This window comes from Sander lucioperca, chromosome 1 (assembly GCF_008315115.2).
Source record: "Sander lucioperca isolate FBNREF2018 chromosome 1, SLUC_FBN_1.2, whole genome shotgun sequence".
In the NCBI taxonomy this organism is placed as follows: Eukaryota; Metazoa; Chordata; class Actinopteri; order Perciformes; family Percidae; genus Sander; species Sander lucioperca.
In genome coordinates this window covers 25,867,637-25,890,430 of record NC_050173.1, presented here as the reverse complement: position 1 = coordinate 25,890,430, position 22,794 = coordinate 25,867,637, and the positions used below count along the sequence as shown (strand labels likewise).

The window sequence follows — 22,794 nt, the reverse complement described above, 5'->3', positions numbered from 1 at the left end:
ACGGCCAAATATGGCACCCAAACCCATCTCGGCTGAAACTTTGGGTCTGGCCTCTGAAGGGCCGGATCCATTGATAGGGCTCTGTGAGCCAGCAGTGGTGCGGACTATTCACAGTTCTCGGGCACTCTCCACCAATGTGCTCTATACTAATAGGTGGAAGCTGTTTGCCAAGTGGTGCCAAGCTCAAAATCGGGAGCCAACACAATGCTCCATACCGGGTATACTCAGTTTTCTCCAGTCACTCCTTGATCGGGACCTCGCAGCCTCCACAATCAGGGTGTATATTGCCGCCATCTCATCTATGCACAATAGAGTGGAGGGCGTGACTGTTGGGTCCCACACTCTGGTGACCCGCTTCCTAAAGGGGGCTCAGCGATTGAGGCCTCCTCGGCGAAACCCAGTGCCCTCCTGGGACTTGCCCCTTGTTTTGCGTGCACTGTGCAAACCCCCGTTTGAATCCCTGGGGGGTATAGAGTTGAACTGGCTGTCCATGAAGACAGCCTTTCTCTTGGCCATTACATCAGCAAAGCGGGTAGGAGAGCTACATGCTCTTTCCATGAATGGAGAGTGTCTGCATTGGCATCCGGGGGGTATGGGAGTAACTTTATGGCCGAACTCCTCTTTTCTCCCAAAGACTTTTTCGTCCTCATACATCAACCATCCCCTTAGGCTGGCAGCCTTTGAACCCCGAGATCGGGGGTCTGAACTAGGGTTGAGCACGGAGCTTTTGTGCCCTGTACGGGCACTCCGGATTTATCTTCAGGAGACCGCCCAAATCCGGCAGTCTGACGCATTGTTTGTCTGTCATACAGGGCCAAGACGGGGCCTTGCCCTGTCCAAACAGCGGCTGTTGAGATGGACAGCCGAGACCATCGGCCATGCTTACAAGTGCAGTGGTCTTCCAAGCCCTTCTCATGTTCGGGGGCACTCCACCAGGAGTGTGTCTACATCGTGGGCAGTCCTGCGGGGTGTGCCCCTCTCTGACATTTGTGCGGCAGCTTCATGGGCCTCACCCTGCACATTTGCTAGATTCTACAGGGTTAATGTTGTACCGCATAACCCAGTGGCTGCAGCGGTACTTCCTACACCTTCGCAACATCCCTAACAGGCAGGTAACAATTCCTCCTGACTTTGTTGATATTAGCCATCCAGGTGCTGAAAGCACGGCCTCTGGCGGTCAGTAGAAACGAAATAGAACGATGGTTACGAATGTAACCGTGGTTCTATGAGTTTCGGATGACCGCCAGAGCTCGGCAGTCACTCGGAATTTCCACGAGAAGATTGCCAAGAGGTCACTTCCTGGGTGGGCCTGCCCTTTGTGCATACACAGGGCATACGTCACCCAGGTCACAGGTGACTTTGTTGATACAAACACTCGACCTGCACATGCGTGCGATGGATATCCAGGTGCTGAAAGCACCGCCTCTGGCGGTCATCCAAAACTCATAGAACCGCGGTTACATTCGTAACCATCATTTGGGGCCTTCATCATGGTCAACATTTTGTTGACCACATGCCAAAACATGTTGGTTTAACAATAAAGTTGTACTTATTACACGTGTTGCTGGACAATAAAAAAAAGACCATACAGTTAAATCCTTATCCCCTGACACAATGTTGTGTCCAGCCCCTGTACACAAAACACACAAATGAAAGAACGCAGGAAAAGTAAAATGTCAGAAATAAAAAAGCTGAATATACTTAATACATTTTTTTTTTACTTTCATGTACTTTGTGTCTTGCTTTGTACCATCTGCTTTTTCTTAGTGTGTACAGCACTGCTTGAACCTGAGAAACACAGACGGACACAGATAGACACATGTTCAGTCACCACTGATAAACAAATGATGCATGGAAACTTCAGCATTGCTGTGGTTGGGCTTTCAAACTTGAGGTGTCAAAACAGAGGGGCTTTTTTCTACCTTTCTCACTGTTTTAGCCTTAGGAAGCTGACTTCTGTTTTAAAAAAAGGCAAGTGGAATAACACAACAGCCTCACTTTCATGACTATTAATAATATCACAACAACTTACAGCAAGGGTAAAGTCACGCTTTGTCATGACCGTTTTTTATCACACCTGCCTGCGATTTTTTTTTTTTTTTTATGCGTAGTTGTCCGAGGGGAAAGTGCTCGTTCACTGTTTCCACTGGAGGCCTGTCCAAATTAATGAAGGAATCAGTACATTTATATTAAATTAAAACAAAACAAAACATAAACTAATATACATCTGTGATATTTACAGTAATAATAATGGTAGTTGTATCTTTAAAAACACAAGAAAGAGAGACATTATTTGTATTTTGAATGAGCACATTAATAAGTAAGAGTAGTAAGTAAATCAATCATTTGAGTTGGTTGAACTAAATTTAGCCTGCTGAAGCCTCTTGTAGCTCTTCCCTCACTACACATCCTGTTGAAGCCCATAGTCAGGTCTGTTCTGAGTAAACAGCCTTGATGGTTGGTCAAAGGATGGAGAAATGGCCCACCACAGCTTGTCTGTCAGTGTAGCTGTTGCATGTGGCTTTGCTTGTTGTTCTCACAACAGACATGCAGAAGGACTTTACAAATTGCTGTCAGAACAGAAAGAGGGAGGAGTTTATTTAGTTGAGTGGTTGTCCTCTGACATTTTTTCATAATTTCAATTTCTTTAACAACGGTTGTAGGAAGTTGTGGTGGCCAGTTACACAGCAGTTCACTGACATGAACTGGGGACGCTGCAGTTTATGTTTGGCTAACCCTAACCCCCTAACCCTAACCCTTAACCGCGGGACACAGAGCTGTCTGCTCCTGCCATGTAATTCTTACATCAATGTGTACATTACACTGCACTCTGTTCAGTAGACATTACACACAACACCAACCTGCTGATGGCACTAGATGAAAAGTTAGGAGTTCAAAATACTTATTAGGATACATCGCCTGGAAACCTTGACTCTACAAACTTTCATGGCAATCCATCCAACATTTGCTGAGATATTTCAGTCTGAACCAAAGTAATTGACTGACCGACAGAGCCATGCTACTATTGTGGCTGAAATAAACATTTGGCATATGAATTGCTATCGGCATGAGTTAATGTTGTTAGTCAAATCAGTGACATATTGTGTAGATTAAGTCCATTTCATCTGCGCCCATTTTGCTAATGCTTCTCAATCTGTCTGTTCTTATAACTAGGCCTTCCTTCACCTCTGTCCACCTCAGACTGTGTGTAACTCTGCATCTAACAGTAACAGTCACACTCAAAATAAATCAGCGCAGACACATCTCAGAAACCAACTACACACAAATATTGTCACTAAGCCACCATTAATCAGCATTATACAAGTTGAACCCATGGAACACATTTTTTTTTTTTTTTTATCCATGGACATTCTATTTGCAGTAAGTAGTCCGTGTTTTTATTTTTTCACGAGCAAATGTGAGGAACATGTTTGTGCTGAGAATTATAAATACCAATGAAAATTGTGAAAATGAATGGATATAAATGTGAAAGAGATCAGCATGAGCAAGCATAAGTAAGGAACATTAAGCAATACGATTGATGATACAATATGATTGGGCCATTATAGCCTACTGGGTATTTATTTCTATTGTTACACATTAAAAAAGAAAACCAACCAATATTTTTTTTAGAGTGCATGGGTATACATGAGTGCAACTAAAGTTATTTTCAACATAAACAAATCATGACTACCTATTTAAAAATGAAATGAAATTTACCATAATAAAAGCAAATAGAAAACAAAACTTTTAAAAAGTCTGAAACATATATGAGAAGTAAACAGCCTGAAAACGGCACGTCAGACAAAAGAGACGGACTCTTTCGAGGTCAATCTGTCAAACAGCCTGTTTGAATGGTAGCACTATAAACCTCTTCAAAGACTTTAATAAAGAAAGAGTGCTGTAGAATATCACCAAAAGTCAATAAAAAGATTCCATTTTGCATCATGACGTTCCATGCCCTTTTATAAAAAAGCCATACAATTATTGCAAACAGATTAACGTTTGTTAAGGTTATCCAGATAAAATATTGTTACTGCTCAGATGTGAATATTAAGCAGCATATTTACAACAGTGTGCCAGATAACAATTATATTATTTTTAATAAGCAAAGCCAGAAGATTATTAATTGATCACTAGAGTCCTGACATCCGTGTAGATTGTCTCTCCCTCCGCTGTTTTAACATTCCTTCTCTCTGCTCTGCCAGTTTTCCTTTTGTTAAAGGTTAGTGCAGAATAAGCCAATAAGTCAGCATCTCTCTGAGGAAATATTTAAAAAAATATTATGAGACAGAAGATTTTAATATATGTTAGAGAGAAAATATGCCACTATTTTGTTTCCCCAGTGTCATCCTTTCTTTATATGCCTTACCTGCTGACTTTGCTGATCACTGCTGGCTGTTGCAGCATTTGTTTGCAGATCGGCAGCTGTATTAAGAAATAAAAACAAAGATGTAAGATGATGATGCCAGAGGTTAATTTACACAAATTAGTAATGTAAATCCTGTGAAGTTAACTTTTGCAAAATGCTGTTTAATAGATTGATGTATGAGAAATTTAAGATTACCGTTGCCCCAATCAAAAGTTTTCTTCTTGATGGTATAAATCAGGAAGGCAATAATGATCAGACTTCAGCTGCAGATAACACAAACAGAACTGTGTTGGCCTTTTGCAAATCCCACACGTTGAATGCTGAAACAATATAAGGAGCAAATAATAAAAGTTAGCAACTATTTTGACAAAATTTTACAATGCAAGAGGAACAAATGTTTTGTGATACATCATCTTAATGTTTTCAAAAACAAATTAATGATTGTTAATGATTTATATAAAAAAATTCTGCAGTTACCTTCAATGTCCAGTTTTGTTCCACTTCCAAATAATATCTCCCCACATGTGGCCACAGCACAGTAATAAGTCCCAGCATCAGAGGAGCTGACATTCTTAGAGAAGTTGTAAACACATTTCTGTGGAGAGTACGCCTCAGGACTCTTCTCACATTCATCACCGCAGCTTCCATGAGCATAAATTAAACTGGGATGAGATTCATCTGATCCGGCTCTGAACCAGAACACACTGTGTTCACCGGGACTTGTTTTCTTCTCAGAGTCCGAGAGTACTGAACACTGAAGAGTCACTGAGTCTCCTGGATGGAGTGGATCAGATGGATGGTCTTGGATGATGGCAGTAATATTAGGTTCTGATTCTGGGAAATATAAAGATGAAAGTAAAATTGCTTTACTCCCTTTGATGAAGAAGAAAACAAAAATGTAAAAAATGTAAATTATAAAACACTTCCTTTGAACAATTGAAACATGTATCTTTATATAACATATAGGAACATTTTAACCATTTAATCTGCCGTCATCAACGGTGTTTGATAAAAGCAGAATGATTCTTTTTTTTAAGGAATGTGAAAGGTCTGTTTGCAGAATTTTATTTACCTTTGATTCTCAGAAGTGTTCCATTCAAAAATGTCATTATGGTCCGTCCTTTTACCTTTATGCAGTAGTAAACTCCAGTATCGCTCGGTTTTGCTTTATTAATATGCAGAATAAATGTTCCGGGCTCTTGTTTTGCTGAAATGTGAGGAGTCTTGTTAACAACATCAACATCATAATCAATTACAAGTGTTCCTGCCAAGAATTCAGGAAAGTTTCCAGAAACAAGTCTGATCCAAAACAAGGCTGCTGTGTAGTCAGATTCCTGGCGGTTACAATTTAAAGTCACATCCTCTCCAACACCAACAGTCTTTGTGTCTGAGATCTGATCACCTGTGCATCCTAAAAATAACAGAGAAACGCAGATGAGTGATAAACAACAGAGAAATGTATGTCCTGCCAAATCACTTTGAGAACATGACAATGTATTCAATACATATCTGGAGTAAATCTAACATTTCTACATATACTTACGCCCGACGCTGAGCATCAGCAGAAAATAAAATACGGTTATCATTTTCTGGTTGTTCGACTTGTAACTACACTTAAATTAAATTGATTAGAAGATAATGCACCTTAAAGTAATCATATAAAGTGGGAGGGAACAATTTCAGAGCAATTTTATTGGCCTCTCGTTATGTTGGCCTTTCACTGTACCACCACAGTGGAAATAATATCAACCATCTTTCCAACATAAACACATGAAACAACACCAACAGCACACTTTGTTTCATGTTTCATGGTGAGTTTCTATATTTGACACTGAAACTAAATACAGGTAAATATGTCTTTTAACATTGATGTCTCCAGTTTGCCATGCAGGGTTCCTGTAATACATTTCCAAACCCACTGATGGACGTAAATGACACACAGCAGAAAAGTCCAATATGAATGTATGCCAAAGGAGACCATAGAGCATATTACATTTAGGGATTGTAGGATTTATATATTCAAAACGGAAATTTGCTGAGATCCTGTTGCTTTGTGGCCAAAGCATGGCTCTTAAAACGTTTTGGGATTAGATTAGATTGCCAGTGTGTAACCCATGCAAAACAATTTTAATTCAACATACATAGTTTGTCTGGATTTTCTGAATGGAATGCTGTTGAAGAAAGAGCATCACGCCTGAAATGCCTGCTGCGGATCCAAGCATATTTTTTGTGTGTTTATGGCATTGAGTGCCCGTATTTGTGCAGATATTTAGCATATAAATTGTTCTGTGCATTAAATAGCTCCTCTGTGTTAGATTGGACATTAATTATTTGCTCTTTTTTACATCCCTGCCGCCATATTTGAGTGAAACTCAAATGATTTAACAAACAAAATATACACAACTAACTTTTTTTAGAAGCTATTTTAAAAAGGGCACTGATAGCACTAACCTTTAAATATGAATGCATCACCTGTACTGTAACTCTAAATATATAGACCTATAATTACATTAATGTTAATATGTGTGCATTTAAAAAATATGTATCCAGCCATTTGCTGAAGTGACACACTAAGATAGAGGAGCCATCTTAAATATTGTAAGAGCCAGCCAATTCAGATGCTCCACATCATTAATGATGACCCGACCACTCTGCCTGTCAGTCACTTCAGCAGGAAGAGCACAGCATACAGAGGAGGACTGTTAAACCATCCATCCTCTATACTCACTTCTTTTCAGTGGTGGTGAAAGGCAGCAGCAGAGAGACACTCTCACAGTATTACAGGAACACGTTCACCTCGAGGCGATTTACAGTTTCTGACCTGCATCTTTTTATCTGAGGGAGAAAATCACGAATAAATAATAATAATAACCCAGTGGTTAACAAGGTGATTAACATAAAACAATCCTGTGCAACCATCATTTATTGGTTGACACCCTCCCTATAATGTGGACAGGAACGCTTGACAATATAATACAGTCCTGGTCAACACCACAAACTCTGGCATCAAATAAATGACCAAAACAGAGAAGAGGTTTATTGCCAACTTGAAAGATGTATAGAGAATAAAAATGAACAGAGAGACAACGTATCTGCCATAACACAATTTGTACTTTCACGCAAAAAGAAACAGATAAACACACATTTACAGTCACCACAAATGATGCATGGAAACTTAAGAATTGTTGTGGTTGGGCTTCAATTTAAGGTGTCAATACAAAAGGGGCTTTTGTACCTTTCTCACTTTCTGTTTTGGCCTCAGGAGAAAGGCAGTTTTATCTTCTTTTTTTTTTTTTTTAAAGGCAAGGAATAACACTATTATGTTTATGAATATTTCAATATAACAACAACTTATAGCAGAAAGTAAAAGGCACACACACACACACACACACACACACACACACACACAGCCCCAGTCACACTATATGACCGGCACTTTTCATTGGTAGTTGCTGTCAGAGATGGGAATGGGAGGTGCTAATCATTCACTTGTCCCACCCTGGTCTTCTTCCAATAGACAGAGTTTGAACAGTGATCTTAAGTTCATTTGCCCTATTATCCGCCAATGACAGCCTTGCTAAAGTCATTTGATGCAGTGATGGACTGGAAGCCTGTTTTAATTAATTGTGAATGAAAAAATCTACTTTAAAACTAATTTATAAAATGAACTAATATCCATCTGTAATATTTGAAGATCACATATAGTTTCTTCTTTACAAACACACAAAAGATAGACATTATTTGTACTTTGAATGAGTACATTAACAAACACGACTAAAACTATAATTTAGCCTGCTGAAGCCTCTTGTAGCTCTCACTACACATCCTGTTAAAGCCCATAGTCAGATCTGTTCTGAGTAAACAGCCTTGATCAAAGTGTGGAGAAATGGCCCACCACAGCTTCTGTCTGTCAGTGTAGCTGTTGCATGTGGCTTTGCTTGTCGTTCTCACGACAGGCATGCAGAAGGTCTTTACAAAGTGCCGTGAGTCCAGAGAGATGGAGGGTTTTTTTTTTTTGATTAGAAAGTTGTGCACTGACATATATATTTTTTAAACTATTTATTTTCTTACAAAGGAAGACTTATTATGTCTACAACATACAAGGCTCCGTATGCATTTTTGTAAGCTATGCTTCTGTCTACCGTTGTGCGAAGTTGTAGTGGACAGATGTGCACATGGCAAAATGTTGAGGGAAACCAAAGTGGATAAGACCTTTTTCACTGCAGACATTTAGACTGGTTAAACACAGGTGTTACTAGTAACACGTTTAATTGCAATCATATCTGAAATGGGCCCATCCTTAATCTTACTGGTTTCACTTTCACTTTTCCTGCTCTGAAAAGTCAAAATGTCCTTTTGTGAAAAACGTTTTATAAAACTGATGCATTTGGGAACGATAAACAGCAACATTCAATAGTTCTTGCAAGACTATAAAGTTTTAGGTTAGCAACATGAGTACTGGGAGTTCACTGCCATTATATCATGGGAGCCTTGTGTATTTGGTGGACAAACAGTTATGAACAAAATAAAGACATGAGAACGTACACATAGAAAATGTAGTCATCCCCTGCCCGCTCACCAACATAAACACACATACCCAGAGAGAGAGAGAGAGAGAGAGAGAGACAGGCAGAGAGATGAAGGCAAGCTAGCCATAGGCCTCAGGGAGTTCTCATGCTTGCTTTTAAAAGACAACACAGTTGTGGTACGTCTTATATCACCAGGCAGTTTGTTCCAGAGAGTAGGCCCATAATAATTAAATGCACCGTCATCAGATTTACTTCTGATCATTACAGTAAGGAGTCCAGCGATTAATGATCCAAGAGTTCTGGAGGGTTTGTAAGCAGTGAGCAGGTCAGAGAAGTCTTTAGGACCTAGGCCATTACATGATTTGTAGCAATGAGCAACATTTTAAAATCAATTCTGTATTTTATCTAAAGCTAGTGAAGTGATCTAAGTATAGGAGTAATGTGTTCGGTTTATTGAACCGAGAGTCCTCTTTCTCTCACATACAGATTTACCTGCAAACTCTTCACATCTCATGTTCTGTGGTTTTGGCCACATTTCTTCACACCTTGCAACTGTCCCTGAAACCTGCAGGCTACCACCTCGACTGTAGCTAACATTATTTCAAAAGTTCCCTAAACACAGGAAGCAAAACAGCTAGCCTACACTGAAAGGGGACAATGCAGCTTTCAACAACTCCAATAGTGTCATGTTTACAAGATGGATCTCATTAGCTAGCAAGCGAGCCACCGCTACATCCAAAAAATCATCAGGTTTCTTTCAGTTACAAAAGTGTGCTAAGCCAGTAACGTCACTGTGAGAATAGGACTTAAGCCATTCAGTGGACTACCATTTTGAAGTGACCATATTTGGAGGAGAGGGTGGAGCTGAGGAGGAGCGAGGGGTGGATCTGACTGACACCCGAGGATATCGCCGTGGTAGCGACTTGTCTATCACAAGGGAGCCACGCCCTAAAACATACCCTGCTTTATTGTCTATTTTACTGTAAATGGGAATCAAAATTTACAAAAGGAACATCATGCTGTATTAAAGATGGCTTAGTGAATGAGGCTATAAACTCATAAGGAAAATGTTGACTAAGGTAATACATCAAGTGAGAAGTAGGGGCATTTCAATTATGACTTCTATATAATCAGACTTTTTGGAACCAGTGGAGTCGCCCCCCCGCTGGCCATTAAATAGAATACAGGTTTAAGGCACTTTTGCATTGGCTTCACTTTTTAGGCCCAGAGTTTGACTGTTGATTGCGACCTCTAAATACACACATATAGTGTGTCAGTAAGACCGATTTTGCTTAAAGACTTCCAGTGCTTGTTTTTAACTAAGCACAAAACACAAAAAAGGTTATCAGAAATAATAAAAAAAACACCGGCTTTTGAAAAAACAACAACCTAGAACATGTAGATTTCCTATCAAATGAAAATGGATCACAGGTTTGCTAAATGAAAGGGGGAGGTCATTTTCTACATTTCAGCCAATCACTACGATTTCTGCTTTGTAAACCTTGGTCAACTCACTACATCTTCCATTTGGGTGGTAAGACATCAGTAGTGTAAGAGAAAGCTGCTGCACCACAATGATCAGAAGACTGGCTGTTTTGATTCTACTTAGTACCATGTGTAAGTGCAATTCTTAACTAGTGTGAGACCATGTACTGTCCTGTAATAATCTAACGGGAAGCCATTTACATTATTTATTGTCTTTGTTCTCTCGTGTTTAAGCTGTTAGTGTTTGTCTGTTTTTTCTTCAGACCTGATTCAAACTGCAGAGGTTCCTCACCAGATCTCTTTGACTGTGGTTGAAGTTGGTAGAAATGTAACTTTGGAGTGTACAGTTTCTGAGACGGAAGGCAGATTCTTTTACTGGTACAAGCAGCCTCTTGGATATATGGTCCAACGTGTCGTTGCTGAAATTGTTGGTCAATCAACTATTAGTAAAGAATTTAACAACCCACGTTTCACAGCTACAAAAAGGGATGCTCAGTATTTTCTTACCATTACAAATATCAGCAAAGAGGACGAAGCAACATACTTCTGTCACTATGGAGCAAGATATTCAGAGAGTTTTGTCAATGGCATCTTCTTGGCTGTGAACGGTAAAACATCTTTTACTTTCAGTGTTTGTCAAGTTTTTATGTCAAGCAAATCATTTAAATCATGAATTTCTTTTGATGTCTTTTTTAATGAGTCACGCAGATCGTAATCAGCAGAAATCTGTCTATGTGAAACAAAGTCCGGAGACTGAGTCGGTCAAGCCGGGCGACTCAGTGACTCTCCAGTGTTCACTTCTCTCCAAGACAAAAGGAAACACAGATCAGTGTCCAGGTGAACACAGTGTGTACTGGTTCAGATCTGGATCAGGAGAATCTCATCCAGGCATCATTTACACTCACAGCGATGAAGAAGAGGAAAGAAGTTGTGTCTACAGTCTGTCCAAAACTATACAGAACTCCTCTGATACTGGGACTTACTACTGTGCTGTGGTCACGTGTGGAGAGATCCTGTTTGGTGAAGGAACTAAAGTGGGGATAAGTATGTTTTTAAAAGTTGTATCAAAATCATGTATGCATCTTGCATTAATTAATTTAGCCTGGTTAAAATGACATACAAATTGTGCCTGGTAACAAACATCATTAGTTTTTTTAAACTGACTAGTAAGTGATTACTCCCAAGGAGTGTCCAGAATAAAATAATTCTTATTTAGAAGTGTATGTGATTCAGGATCAGAACTGGACCCAGTTGTCCTTGTTCTTGGAGTCCTGTTGGCCTGCTGTGTGACTGTAATCGCCGTCCTTATTTTCTACGGAAATCGAAGGAAAGTTTGTGAACATTGCAAAGGTAGGTTCACCACACTTACTTTTTTAATTTCACTTAAGTCTGACTGTCTGAACCATAACAATACCATAATCTACATTTGTATTTCTAATTAACAAAATATGATGACAGTGGAAATAATCAAATACTTTACCCAAATAAAATCACTGAATAAAATAAAATCACTACGACAGACTAAATACGCTTTATGCAAAAATATTGTATGTGAAGGAAGGCAACACCAACCTACTGGTTATTATAGATAATGTCCCACCACTATATCCTATTGCAGCAGAAACATATTATTATAGAAGTTACATGCTATTACAAACTACTGTCCAGTTGCTCTTGAGCAAATCACTTCACCCGCGACTGCTCAAAGCTCTAGTGAAGTTAATCAGTGGTTATCATTATAACACTGAAGGTGTATTGAACACATTACAGGAGTAAATGTGTTTAACTGCAAAGCCCAAAACTGAAAAAGTCATTAAAATATGTTGTTCATTTAGCTCTGTCCTCTAGTGATAGGGTGAAAAAATCACACTGAAGGATGTTATCTTTTTTTTTTTTTTACAGGACCATTGAGTGCCTCCCATCATCGTGATAATGACAGGTCAACTGTGGATCAATCAAATGATCTGGTAAATATGTAGCGGTGTGTTGTCTGATTTGCACTGGCTAGGGGTAGAAATCTAGATGTGGGTGTGTGATAAATATTCTGCCTATACTCTTACTCTTTTTATTTATCAGATTATCTGGACATGACACATAATTTTAATCATAACAAAAAAATATAAAACTAACTGTTGAGCTGGTACAACATCTGTTACTGTATGATAAATGGGTTTGAAGTCAAACAATGTACTGATGAATGAGAAATGATTACATAAAAGAAACTGTTAAGCTCACTGTAAATTCACTGTAAAGCAATCTATACTCTAGAGATGTTTTTTGATGCCTAATCTCTGAAATATTTGTACTTGACACAAATATTACATTTTTGCAGGATGGTGAAGCAAGGGCAATGAACTACACAGCACTGGATTTCTCAACGAGGAAAGTGAAAAGAGGGAAGAGGAAGAAGAGAGAGTCGCCACCAGAGTGTGTGTACTCTGTTGTTAGAGCAGATGACCACAACCAGCACCAGCCCTCTCTGTAGACAGAGCAGTCTGTGGAACGGTTCCTGAGTCTCTACAGAGAGACACGTAGCTTTTTATTCCCTTTTTATTCATGTTGTTAACATGTCTGTTTGCTTTCGCAGAAATCTGCCGCAAAACCAACACTTGTTTATTTGTCAGATCACACCAGCAGTAGTCTAGCATTGCCAGACCTTCCTCCACAGCACCGCGGAGGAAGGTCTGGCTAGTCCACACAGCACTCCGGGATGGGAGGAAAACACTCTCTGGTTTATTGGCATTTCTTAAACCAATCACAAGCGCCTTGGGCGCTTGCCGCTGCAAAAACGTGTGTATGTTCAAAAGTTGTTTTAGTCGTGCAACAGAAAACTCAGATTGGACAGATAGTCTAGCTAGCTGTCTGGATTTACCCTGCCGAGATCTGAGGAGCAGTTACCATAGTCCTCATAAATTGACCAGAGATTAGAATGCCAACACAAAGAAAACGGAAGGTGAGGGACATCTGGACAAAATAGACTTCCCGCGGAATTTCCGGCGTCACCGGAGTAATATCCTAAATGAATCGTCGTCGATATAGACTACACCAGCAGCAACAGTTTGGCACTAAAAATCAGTGTGTTTCATTTATTCACATTGTTTGATAGAGTTACAAATCACGTTTACAAATAGTTACACTCACCTACAACAAAACAAAAAACAGATAATGGATGCAAAATCAGAACTCTTTTTCTCGAATTTTTGAATTTCTTATGTATTAATGCCAACCCTGCTCCAGTAGAAACCTTCATGTTTACAATTACTCCCACTTACAGTAAAAACCTAATTTTAGTAATGGCCATGTTAACTGAAACATAGTGTCTTTTTTTATTTCTGTGTTGCAAAATTAAGAATAACCCTGTTGTCATAGATATGTTTTCTTTATTGACATTGTTTGATAGAGTTACAAATTATGTTTACAAATAGTTACACAGCAACAACAACAAAATTCAGGTTACAGGCTGATACAGAGTACTAGTCCGAAATCAGTGTTCTTTTTCTCGAATTTTAGAATTTGTGATATATCTTTGCCAACACTGATCCAGTGGAAAATTCCATATTAACAATTACTCCCAGTTACAGTATAACATTATTTATATGTAATGTCCATCTTAACGGAAACTTAGTTTCTTTTTTCTTTTCTGCTGTGTTGCAACATTAAGAATCACCCAGTTGTCATAGACAGATTTTGCTAGAAAACGTTAATTAGGCCTTCCTTGCCATTTTCTTTTTTAACAATTTTTGGGGGTAGGTATTTTTTTCCTTTATTGAATAGCAATAGTAGCAAGAGGACAGGAAATGAGGGAGAGAGAAAGAAAATGACATTTAACAAAGGTTCCCAGCTGGACATGAATCAGGGCTGTTGCTGTTTGTGGTTGGTATCTTACACCCATCAGTAAGCCATCAGGGCACCCTGCTATATAACTTTTGATGGTGCACATTTGCATAAAAGAGACACAAATTAATACTTATTTAGAGTGATATAACACTTACAGCATTACCTAAAAGCCACAGATAGCAAACCTTTAGCTCCAAACAGACTATCATACAGTACCAACTGATGGCAAACAGACCCATTATCTCACTAATCCATCCCATAAGCCTTGACAGCAGCGTAGCTCCTCTGTCTCTCTGCTGCTTTTAAATCCTTTATCGCACCACTTCCAGTTTTCATCACAGTGAAGACAACAGCAGAATATATACATATGTATTCTTCTCTCTGAGGAAATGAATGAGATGACAAAGTAAAAAAAAATAACTATTTTAATAAGGTTACTTCTACTGTACCGTTATGTTTTTTACCTGTGGAATTTTCTGACCACCACTGTGTTGTTGCCTGGTAATAGCAGCTGAAATTATGAAACAGAAAATATATAGATATTAAATAAGAATGGAGTATTTTTTATGTAATGCTGTTGGATAGAGAATAGTTTCTATTACCGTTGTTTCTCATGATGGCGTAAATGAGGAAGGCTGTAACAATCAGACTTATGGCCGAGATAACTGAGAAAATAATTGTATTGGCCTTCTGTGACCACACGCTGGTTCCTGAAACATTATCAAATGGAATAAACAACAGATGTTTTATGTCACCTGCTGGTAAAATAATTTAAAAACACAATACTTGATTTTAATAGATTACCTGACAATCTAGCACTTAAGTAAGCAAATGTCCTAATTAACAGCACAATGACAGTTACCTTCAGTTTCGAGTTTTGATCCGTTTCCAGAAAATATCTCCCCACATGTGACCACAGCACAGTAATAAGTCCCGCCATCAGAGCAGCTGACGTTCTTAAAGAAGCTGTAGATACATTTCTTTGTCGAGAGTCCCTCTGGATTCTTTTCATGTTCTTCAACACTGTTTCCTTGAGTATAATTAAAACCTGGGCCACATTGATGTGATCCAGCTCTGAAACAGAACACACTGTGTTCTTCTGGACACGTCTTGTTCTCAGAGTCCGAGAGGACTGAACACTGCAGAGTCACTGAGTCTCCTGGACCGACTGGATCAGATGGAGGGACAGCAGTGGGCTCAGGTTCTGGTCCTGGGAAATAAAAAAATAAAAAGGTTGAAACCTTAAACAAAATACAACTGTTATCATAATTTTCTAAAAGAAAGTTGTAATAAAATTAAGGAATGCATTTACCTTCAACTCTCAGGTCTGCTCCTTTCAAAAATATGAAGTTTTGTTGATATATTTGTATACAGTAGTAAACTGCAGTATCACGTAGCCTTGCTTTTGCAATATGCAGAACAAATGTTCCGGGCTCCTCTGTGGCTGTAATGCGAGGATCACTCTCAAAGCTAAATGTTTTTCCTACGACTTTATGAAATTCTCCAGAAACGAGTCTGATCCAAAACAAGCTTCCCGTAGACTCGCGAGTACAAGTCAGTCTCACATCGCCTCCCACACCAACAGTTCTGGTCTCAAAGATCTGATCATCTGTGCATCCTGAAAATATATATTACATTAACAACATATACATAATTAAAGTTAATTACTGTAAGAACATAACAATACTTTAAATTTATATGTGGAGTAAATCTGACATTTCAACATATACTTACACCCCACTTTGAGCATCAGCAGTAAATAAACCACAATCATCATTTTCTGGTTATTCCTACTTATTCCTACTATACTTGAGACTGTTGTAATTTAGATGACATTATGAAATTGATTGACCATAATGTATATCAAGTGGGAGGGAACAGTTTGAGAGCAATATGATTGGCCTCTCATGTGTTGCAGTTTATGACCACGATGGAATACAATTCAACCATCTTTCCAACCTAAACACATGAAACAATACCAACAACACACTTTGGTTTCATGGTGAGTTTCTATAACTGACACTGAGAGTAAACACAAGTTAATATGTCTTTTAAACTTGACTTCTCCAGTTTGCAATGCAGGGTTCCTGTTGTTGTCTCCAAACCCACTGAAGGACATGAATGACACACTGCAGAAAAGTCCCATATGAATCTGTTTCCAAAGGAGACCAGGCTGAATTACTGCCACTCAGTTTTTGTATATGTGTTTGTGTATAAATTTAAGGATTGTAAAATTTATAAAAATTAAACTTCCTGAGATCCTGTCAATTTGTGGCTTAAAGGTCCTATGACATGCTGCTTTTTGGATGCTTTTATATAGGCCTTAGTGGTCCCCTAATACTGTATCTGAAGTCTCTTTCCCAAAATTCAGCCTTGGTGCAGAATTACAGCCACTACGAGCAGTGTTGGGAGTAATGGCATTTAAGTATAACGGTGTTACTAACGGCGTTATTGTTTCAGTAACGGAGTAATCTAATTAATTACTTTTCCCATCGTTGCAACGCCGTTATCTTTACTGAAAATGTAAAGTGGCGCGTTACTACAGTTTGGTTGAATGAAGTGCGAGGTGTCAGGCTTTGGCTACACATCAGCTGCCTGGAGAGAGCAGGGGTGGGGATGATGACACCGTTGCAAATGAGATGATGATTGGCTGGGTGGGCGGATGCCATGCTCACGCTGTCTCACTGCACGCTCTGACTACCACTAAATACAAGACAGCGACAATGGCGACGAGCCAGGGAAATTCAAAGGTAGCGTTCTTGAACTGGAAGTACCGGCACTACTTCTCGCTCATTGAAATTAAAGGCAAGAATGTTTATGTAACATGCACGCTATGCCCAGGAAAAAAAGACTTTATCCACGTCTGCCTCAAGCAACTCAAATCTTATGAAGCACCTCACATTAACACATGCTAACACGACACTTGTTGCTGCTGCTAACCCAACCCCAAGCCCAAATACAGCTAGCGTGAGCTCCAGCAAAGGAGACGGAGCCACTCTGTTAAAACAAGCAACGCTCGATTTTTCGGGTCAGCAACAGGTGACCAAGGCCGAGCTGAACACATTGATTGCAAGGATGTCATAGAACGTAATAGCATTATAGAACATAAAAAATAATGTCACAGTTACTTTGCTGAGTAACTAATTACTTTTACAATGTGGTAACTGAGTTACTAACTCAATTACTTTTTGGGAGAAGTAATTTGAAACTGTGACTAATTACTTTTTTAAAGTAAGATGACCAGCTGTGGGCGGCGGGCAAAGCAGAGAAAGGGGAGGCAATCTTTCCCCTTATGATGTCATAAAGGGAAGATTCCAGATCGGCCCATCTGAGCTTTCATTTTTTCAAAGGCAGAGCAGGATACCCAGGGCTTGGTTTACACCTATCGCCATTTCTAGCCACTGGGGGGCCATAGGCAGGCTAGGGGAACTCATAAAAAAAAAAAAACTCATAAAGTGAAATTTTCATGCCATGGGGCCTTTAAACGTTCAGCCTTGGTATTAGGTTGCCAGTGTGTAATCCATGCAAAACAATTTTAAATCAACATACTTTTTCAGAATTTTCTGAATGGGATGCTGTCTGAGGAAAAGAACCAAGCCTGAATTGCTTGCTGCCAATACAAGCCATTTTGTGTGTTCATGCCACTGGGTGCCCGTATTTGTGCACATGGTCAGTATATACAATGTTCTCCCTTTCTGCATTCAGTGACTTCTCTGTGTTAGATTCACTTTTTTTTTCAAACACTAAACATTCATTTTAAAATGGACACTGATACAACTAACCTTTAAATATAAATGCATTACATGAAATGTATCTCTAAATATATAGGCCTATGTCCTTAGGCCTGATAGAAAACCCTACAACAGTGCCTGTAGCAGTCAGTTAATCATGAATTTAAGTTTGAATTGCATTTAAAAAAAGATGTAGCCAGCCATTTACTGAAGTGACACACTAAGACAGAGGAGCCATCTTAAATATTGTAAGAGCCAGCCAATTCAGATGCTCCACATCATTAATGATGAGCCGCCCACTCTGCCTGTCAGTCACTTCAGCAGTAAGAGCACAGCATACAGAGGAGGGCTGTTAAACCATCCATCCTCTATACTCAGCAGCAGCAGAGAGACACTCTCACAGTATTACAAGAACACATTCACTGAAACGTGTTTCTGAAAACATTTTAAGCGAGAAATAGGCCATGCAGTTGCTGAATCTGTCTTCATTTCAGATCGACAAAGGTCAGTTTAAAAGATTTTCGTCAGATTTTGAGAGACTCTAGTCACGCTCATTCCGCTCCCCGTTTCCGGGTTAGCACTCTACCAATCAGATGGGTCATTTGAGTCCGACTGCCGGCAGTGCCCGCCCCGCCGATTATACATGTCAAATCGGCCAAAATGAAGGCAGAAGGCCCCTCGGACGGACGATGGCACGGAACACACCGAACAGACTCGAGTCACTGACCTTGCCAGACTGTCCAACGGCCGATTATCGGCTCTATGTGTCTGGGCCTTAAGGTGTCAATACAAACTACTTTTCTCACTCTTTGTTTTGGCCTTAGGAGGCAGTTTGACCTTTGTTTTTTAAAGGCAAGGAATAACACTGTATTTTTTATGATTAATTTAATATCACAACAACTTATAGCAGTAGGTAAAGGGTTCAGGACGGTTGGACACATATGCACGCACGCACGCACGCACGCACGCAAGCACGCACGCACGCATGCACTTCAGGGTTTGTACTTTGAATGAGCACATTAATAAGACAAACTACAAATTAGCCTCCTGAAGCCTCTTGTAGCTGTTCCCTCACTACACATCCTGTTGAAGCCCATAGTCAGGTCTGTTCTGAGCAGGGGGGTCTGCATCATAATAATAATAATAACAATATTCTGGTCTGGGTACAGTAAGGAGACCAGCGACGGCTGATCCAAGAGTTCTGGAGGGTTTGTAAGCAGTGAGCAGGTCAGAGATGTAGTTAGGAGTTAGGCCATTAGATTGTCAACAGTGAGCAATATTTTTAAATCAATTCTGTTTTTTATCAGAAGCCAGTGGAGTGATTTAAGTAAGTATAGGAGTAATATGTTTGGTTTTTCGAACTGAGAGCCCTCTATCTCTCACACTTAGGTTTACCTGGGAGCTCTTCACATCTCATATTCTGTGGTTTTGGCCACATTTCTTCACACCTTGCAACTAGAGATCTAGATGTGGGTGTGTCAGGTGATAAATATTCTGCCTATAGTCCTAACGTCCTTGCACACTGAGTCTGAAATTTCTGCTAGAACATTTTGGACTCAAGTATGCAAGGAACGTTACTATTTTTATTTATCAGATTCTCTGGACATAAAATATATTATACTCATAACAAAAAATAAAAAAAATATAAAACTGAAATATATTAAACTGAGTGTTGAGCTGGTACATCTGTTACTGCATGATAAATGGATTTAAGGTAAAAAGATGATGAAATAATGAAATTACATAAAATAAACTATGTTAAGATCACTGTAGAGCAATTTATACTCTAGATCTGGTCTTGATGTTACAGACCTAATCTTGCCAGAAAGAATGAACTCTGCAGCACTGAATTTCTCAACAAGGAAAGTGAAAAGAGGGAGGAGGAACAAGAGAGAGTCACCACCAGAGTGTGTACTCTGTTGTTAGAGCAGATGACCACAACCAGCACCAGCCCTCTCTGTAGATAGAGCAGTCTGTGGAACGGTTCCCGAGTCTCTACAGAGAGACACGTAGCTTTTTATTCCCAATTGCAATCCAACAGTAGGGTAATGGTGCTTGTTGTCAACATGTCTGTGTTTGCTTTTGTTGACATAAAAATGTATATTTATATTGTCTTTTCATATGGAGTAACTGCATCTTCCTTAAGAGCAGCGGTTTGCCTGTGAAATACTGTACCTATCAGGTTGTTAAGGTTAGAGACTTGATGAATTCTATTTTGTTGTAATTTAAATGTTGGATGGATTTCAGTGATTCTGGCAAATGATAGAGAATCTGCAGCAGAACCAACACTTGTTTCTAGAGAGATCACACCAAAAGCAACAGTTTGGCAAAAAAAACAGTGTTTTCTTTATTTACATTTTTTGATAGAGTTACAAATCCTGTTTACAAATAGTTACACAGCAACACAAAAAAATACAGGTTACAGGCTGATACAGAGTACTAATCCGAAATCAGTGTTCTCTTTCTTGAATTTTAGAATTTGTGATATACTGTATCTTTGCCAACACTGATCCAGTGGAAAATTCCATATTTACAATTACTCCCAGTTACAGTAGAAACCTTATTATTTAAGTAATGTCCATCTTAACGGAAACTTAGTTTCTTTTTTCTTTTGTTGCAAAATTGAGAATATCCTAGTTGTCATAGACAGATTTTGCTGGAAAAAAACTAATTACATTGCCATTTTCTTTTTTAGCAATTTTTTGGAGGAGGCATTTTTGTCCTTTATTAAATAGCAATAGTAGCGAGAGAACGGGAAATGAGGGAGAGATAAATAATGACATTTAAAAAAAGTTTTCCAGCTGGACATGAATCTGGGCTGTTGCTGTTTGTGTTCTTTACCTGATCCATAAGCCATCAGGGCACCCTGCTATGTAACTTTTAACTGTGCACATTTGCATGAAAGAGACACAAGTTAAAATGTTAGTCAAAGTGATATATAGCCTAACGCTTACAGCATTACCTCAGATAAAACCTTTAGCTCCAAACAGACTAACATACAGTACCAACTGATGGCAAACAGACCTGTTAACTCACTAATCCATCCCAAAAGCCTTGACCGCAGCGTAGCTCCTCTGTCTCTCTGCTGCTTTTGATTTCTTTATCGCACCACTTCCAGTTTTCATCACAGTGAAGACGACAGCAGAATAAATACTTGTGTCTTCATCTCTCTGAGGAAATGTGAGATGACAAAGTAAAATAACTAAAATAACTATTTCAATAAGGTTACTTCTACTTTACCGTTATGTTTTTTACCTGTGGAATTTTCTGACCACCACTGTGTTTTTGCCCGGCAACAGCAGCTGAAATCATGAAACAGAAAATATATAGATAATAAATACAGATGCAGTAGTTTTTATGTAATACTGTTGAACAGAGAACTATGAGTAGTTTCTACAGGTATTACTGTTGTTTCTCTTGATGGCGTAAATGAGGAAGGCTGTAACAATCAGACTTATGGCCGAGATAACCGAGAAAATAATTGTATTGGCCTTCTGTGACCACACACTGGTTCCTGAAACATTATCAAATGGAAAAAACAACAGGTAAAAGTAAAAGCTGTAATCCACGTAATTCAACTCCTGGTTGTATCATTTTGCTTGTAAAATAATATAAATATTATTATTTTAAAATAAAACACTTTAATAAGCGAATTTACTTATTATACAGTTACCTTCAATGTCCAGTTTAGTTCCATCTGCAAATAATATCTCCCCACATGTGGCCACAGCACAGTAGTAAGTCCCGGCATCAGAGGAGCTGACGATTTTAGAAAAGCGATAAACACAACTCTTCTGAGTGTCAGATCTCTTGTCACATCCGTCATGTTGTCTTTCATCAGTGTAGATGATGTCTGGATGAGATTTATCTGATCCGGCTCTGAACCAGAACACACTGTCATCTCCTGGACACGTCTTGTCCTCAGAGTCAGAGAGGATTGAACACTGAAAAGACACTGAGTCTCCTGGACGGACTGGATCAGATAATGTTGGCCACTGAACAACAGTATAGTTTGATGTCCTCTGAGTGTTTCCTGTGTAATACAAAAGTGTGTGAAAAGTGTGGGATCTCTTTTGAAAGCTTAAGAAGCATTGAAAATAATATATATCAAATATAAATGCAACATGCTTGATGATACTTTATAAAAGTAGATCACATAATTACCTTTTACTAACAAATATGTCCCACTCCATTGATTATCATTCCACTCCATAAAAGCACAGTGATACATTCCCTCATCTTCTTTGGTTGTACTCAGAATGGTCAGGTTGCTAAAATTCTTATCATATTTTACCTCCAATCGTGATTCAGAAACATCTGGTGCATACTGAGGTTGTGTAGATTTCCACAGTGTCACAATACATTTCAGAGTTTCCCCGGCACTCTGCTTGTACCAGTGGAGTTTTTTGCTGCTCAACTCTTTATTAGAGAAAACACATGTCAAGGTGGCAGGTTCACCAAGATGAACTGTGGTCACTGGAGTCAGCGTATCTAGATTAAATTAAAATGTACAAGACATTTAACAGTAAATGATTAGTGTAGTAAAGATCTAAAAAACTTAGTGTTCATACACGAAGCACAATACTGTACATAGATTGCATGTAGATACAGATGAATTATAAAATATTCAGTTATTATTGTATAGCACTTACATCCCTGGTGAAGGAGAAGCAGTGTAACCCACAACACGATCATCATCATCTTGACATTGTGTCTTGTGAGGAGACTTGTTGGTTATTTTATGAGTGAAGGAGGTGAGATGAACCTGATAGGTCAGATCATCAAATGCATGTGTCTGATTGGCTATAACAGACATAAGATCAAAGTGGATTTCCTGCCA

The 22,794-nt window shown here is 39.0% G+C and overlaps 3 protein-coding genes across 4 annotated transcripts in view; 1 reads left to right on the top strand and 2 right to left on the bottom strand.

Annotated features, from left to right (window-relative positions):
- The window catches only part of LOC116052505, a 58,796-nt gene extending 45,712 nt beyond the window's left edge, over positions 1–13,084 (top strand). Inside the window, exons 4-7 of the mRNA XM_036001168.1 lie at positions 11,217–11,223; positions 11,603–11,736; positions 12,289–12,353; positions 12,719–13,084. Of these exons, the coding sequence (XP_035857061.1) occupies positions 11,217–11,223; positions 11,603–11,736; positions 12,289–12,353; positions 12,719–12,871 (359 nt within the window). The 3' untranslated portion in view covers positions 12,872–13,084. The remainder of the gene's footprint in view (positions 1–11,216; positions 11,224–11,602; positions 11,737–12,288; positions 12,354–12,718) is intronic.
- Positions 1–22,794, bottom strand: part of LOC116052262 — a 113,484-nt gene that overhangs the window by 86,992 nt on the left and 3,698 nt on the right. The gene's annotated exons all lie outside the window — the stretch shown is intronic.
- LOC116052504 lies at positions 14,132–22,730 on the bottom strand. 2 transcript variants are annotated; one of them, XR_004105597.1, is made up of 7 exons: positions 22,607–22,730; positions 22,119–22,445; positions 21,628–21,987; positions 21,361–21,468; positions 21,210–21,256; positions 20,929–21,124; positions 14,132–14,408 (listed from the first exon to the last, which is right to left on the bottom strand). XR_004105597.1 is itself a non-coding variant. In XM_031303261.1 (6 exons), exons 1-6 carry the CDS (start codon positions 22,653–22,655, stop codon positions 20,990–20,992), a joined length of 1,026 nt encoding a protein of 341 aa, XP_031159121.1. In that variant the 5' UTR covers positions 22,656–22,730; the 3' UTR covers positions 20,659–20,989. The 2 variants fall into 2 exon arrangements, 1 of the variants encoding a protein (XP_031159121.1); XM_031303261.1 differs by lacking the exon at positions 14,132–14,408 and having other exon boundaries at positions 20,659–21,124.

Coding starts and splice junctions, on each gene's coding strand:
- LOC116052504 (XM_031303261.1), bottom strand. CDS start 22,655: ATGATGATGATCGTGTTGTGGGTTACACTGCTTCTCCTTCACCAGGGA. Junction 22,446..22,606: donor GCTTCTCCTTCACCAGGGAT/GTAAGTGCTATA, acceptor AATTTAATCTAG/ATACGCTGACTCCAGTGACC. Junction 21,469..21,627: donor AACTAAACTGGACATTGAAG/GTAACTGTATAA, acceptor ATAATGTTTCAG/GAACCAGTGTGTGGTCACAG.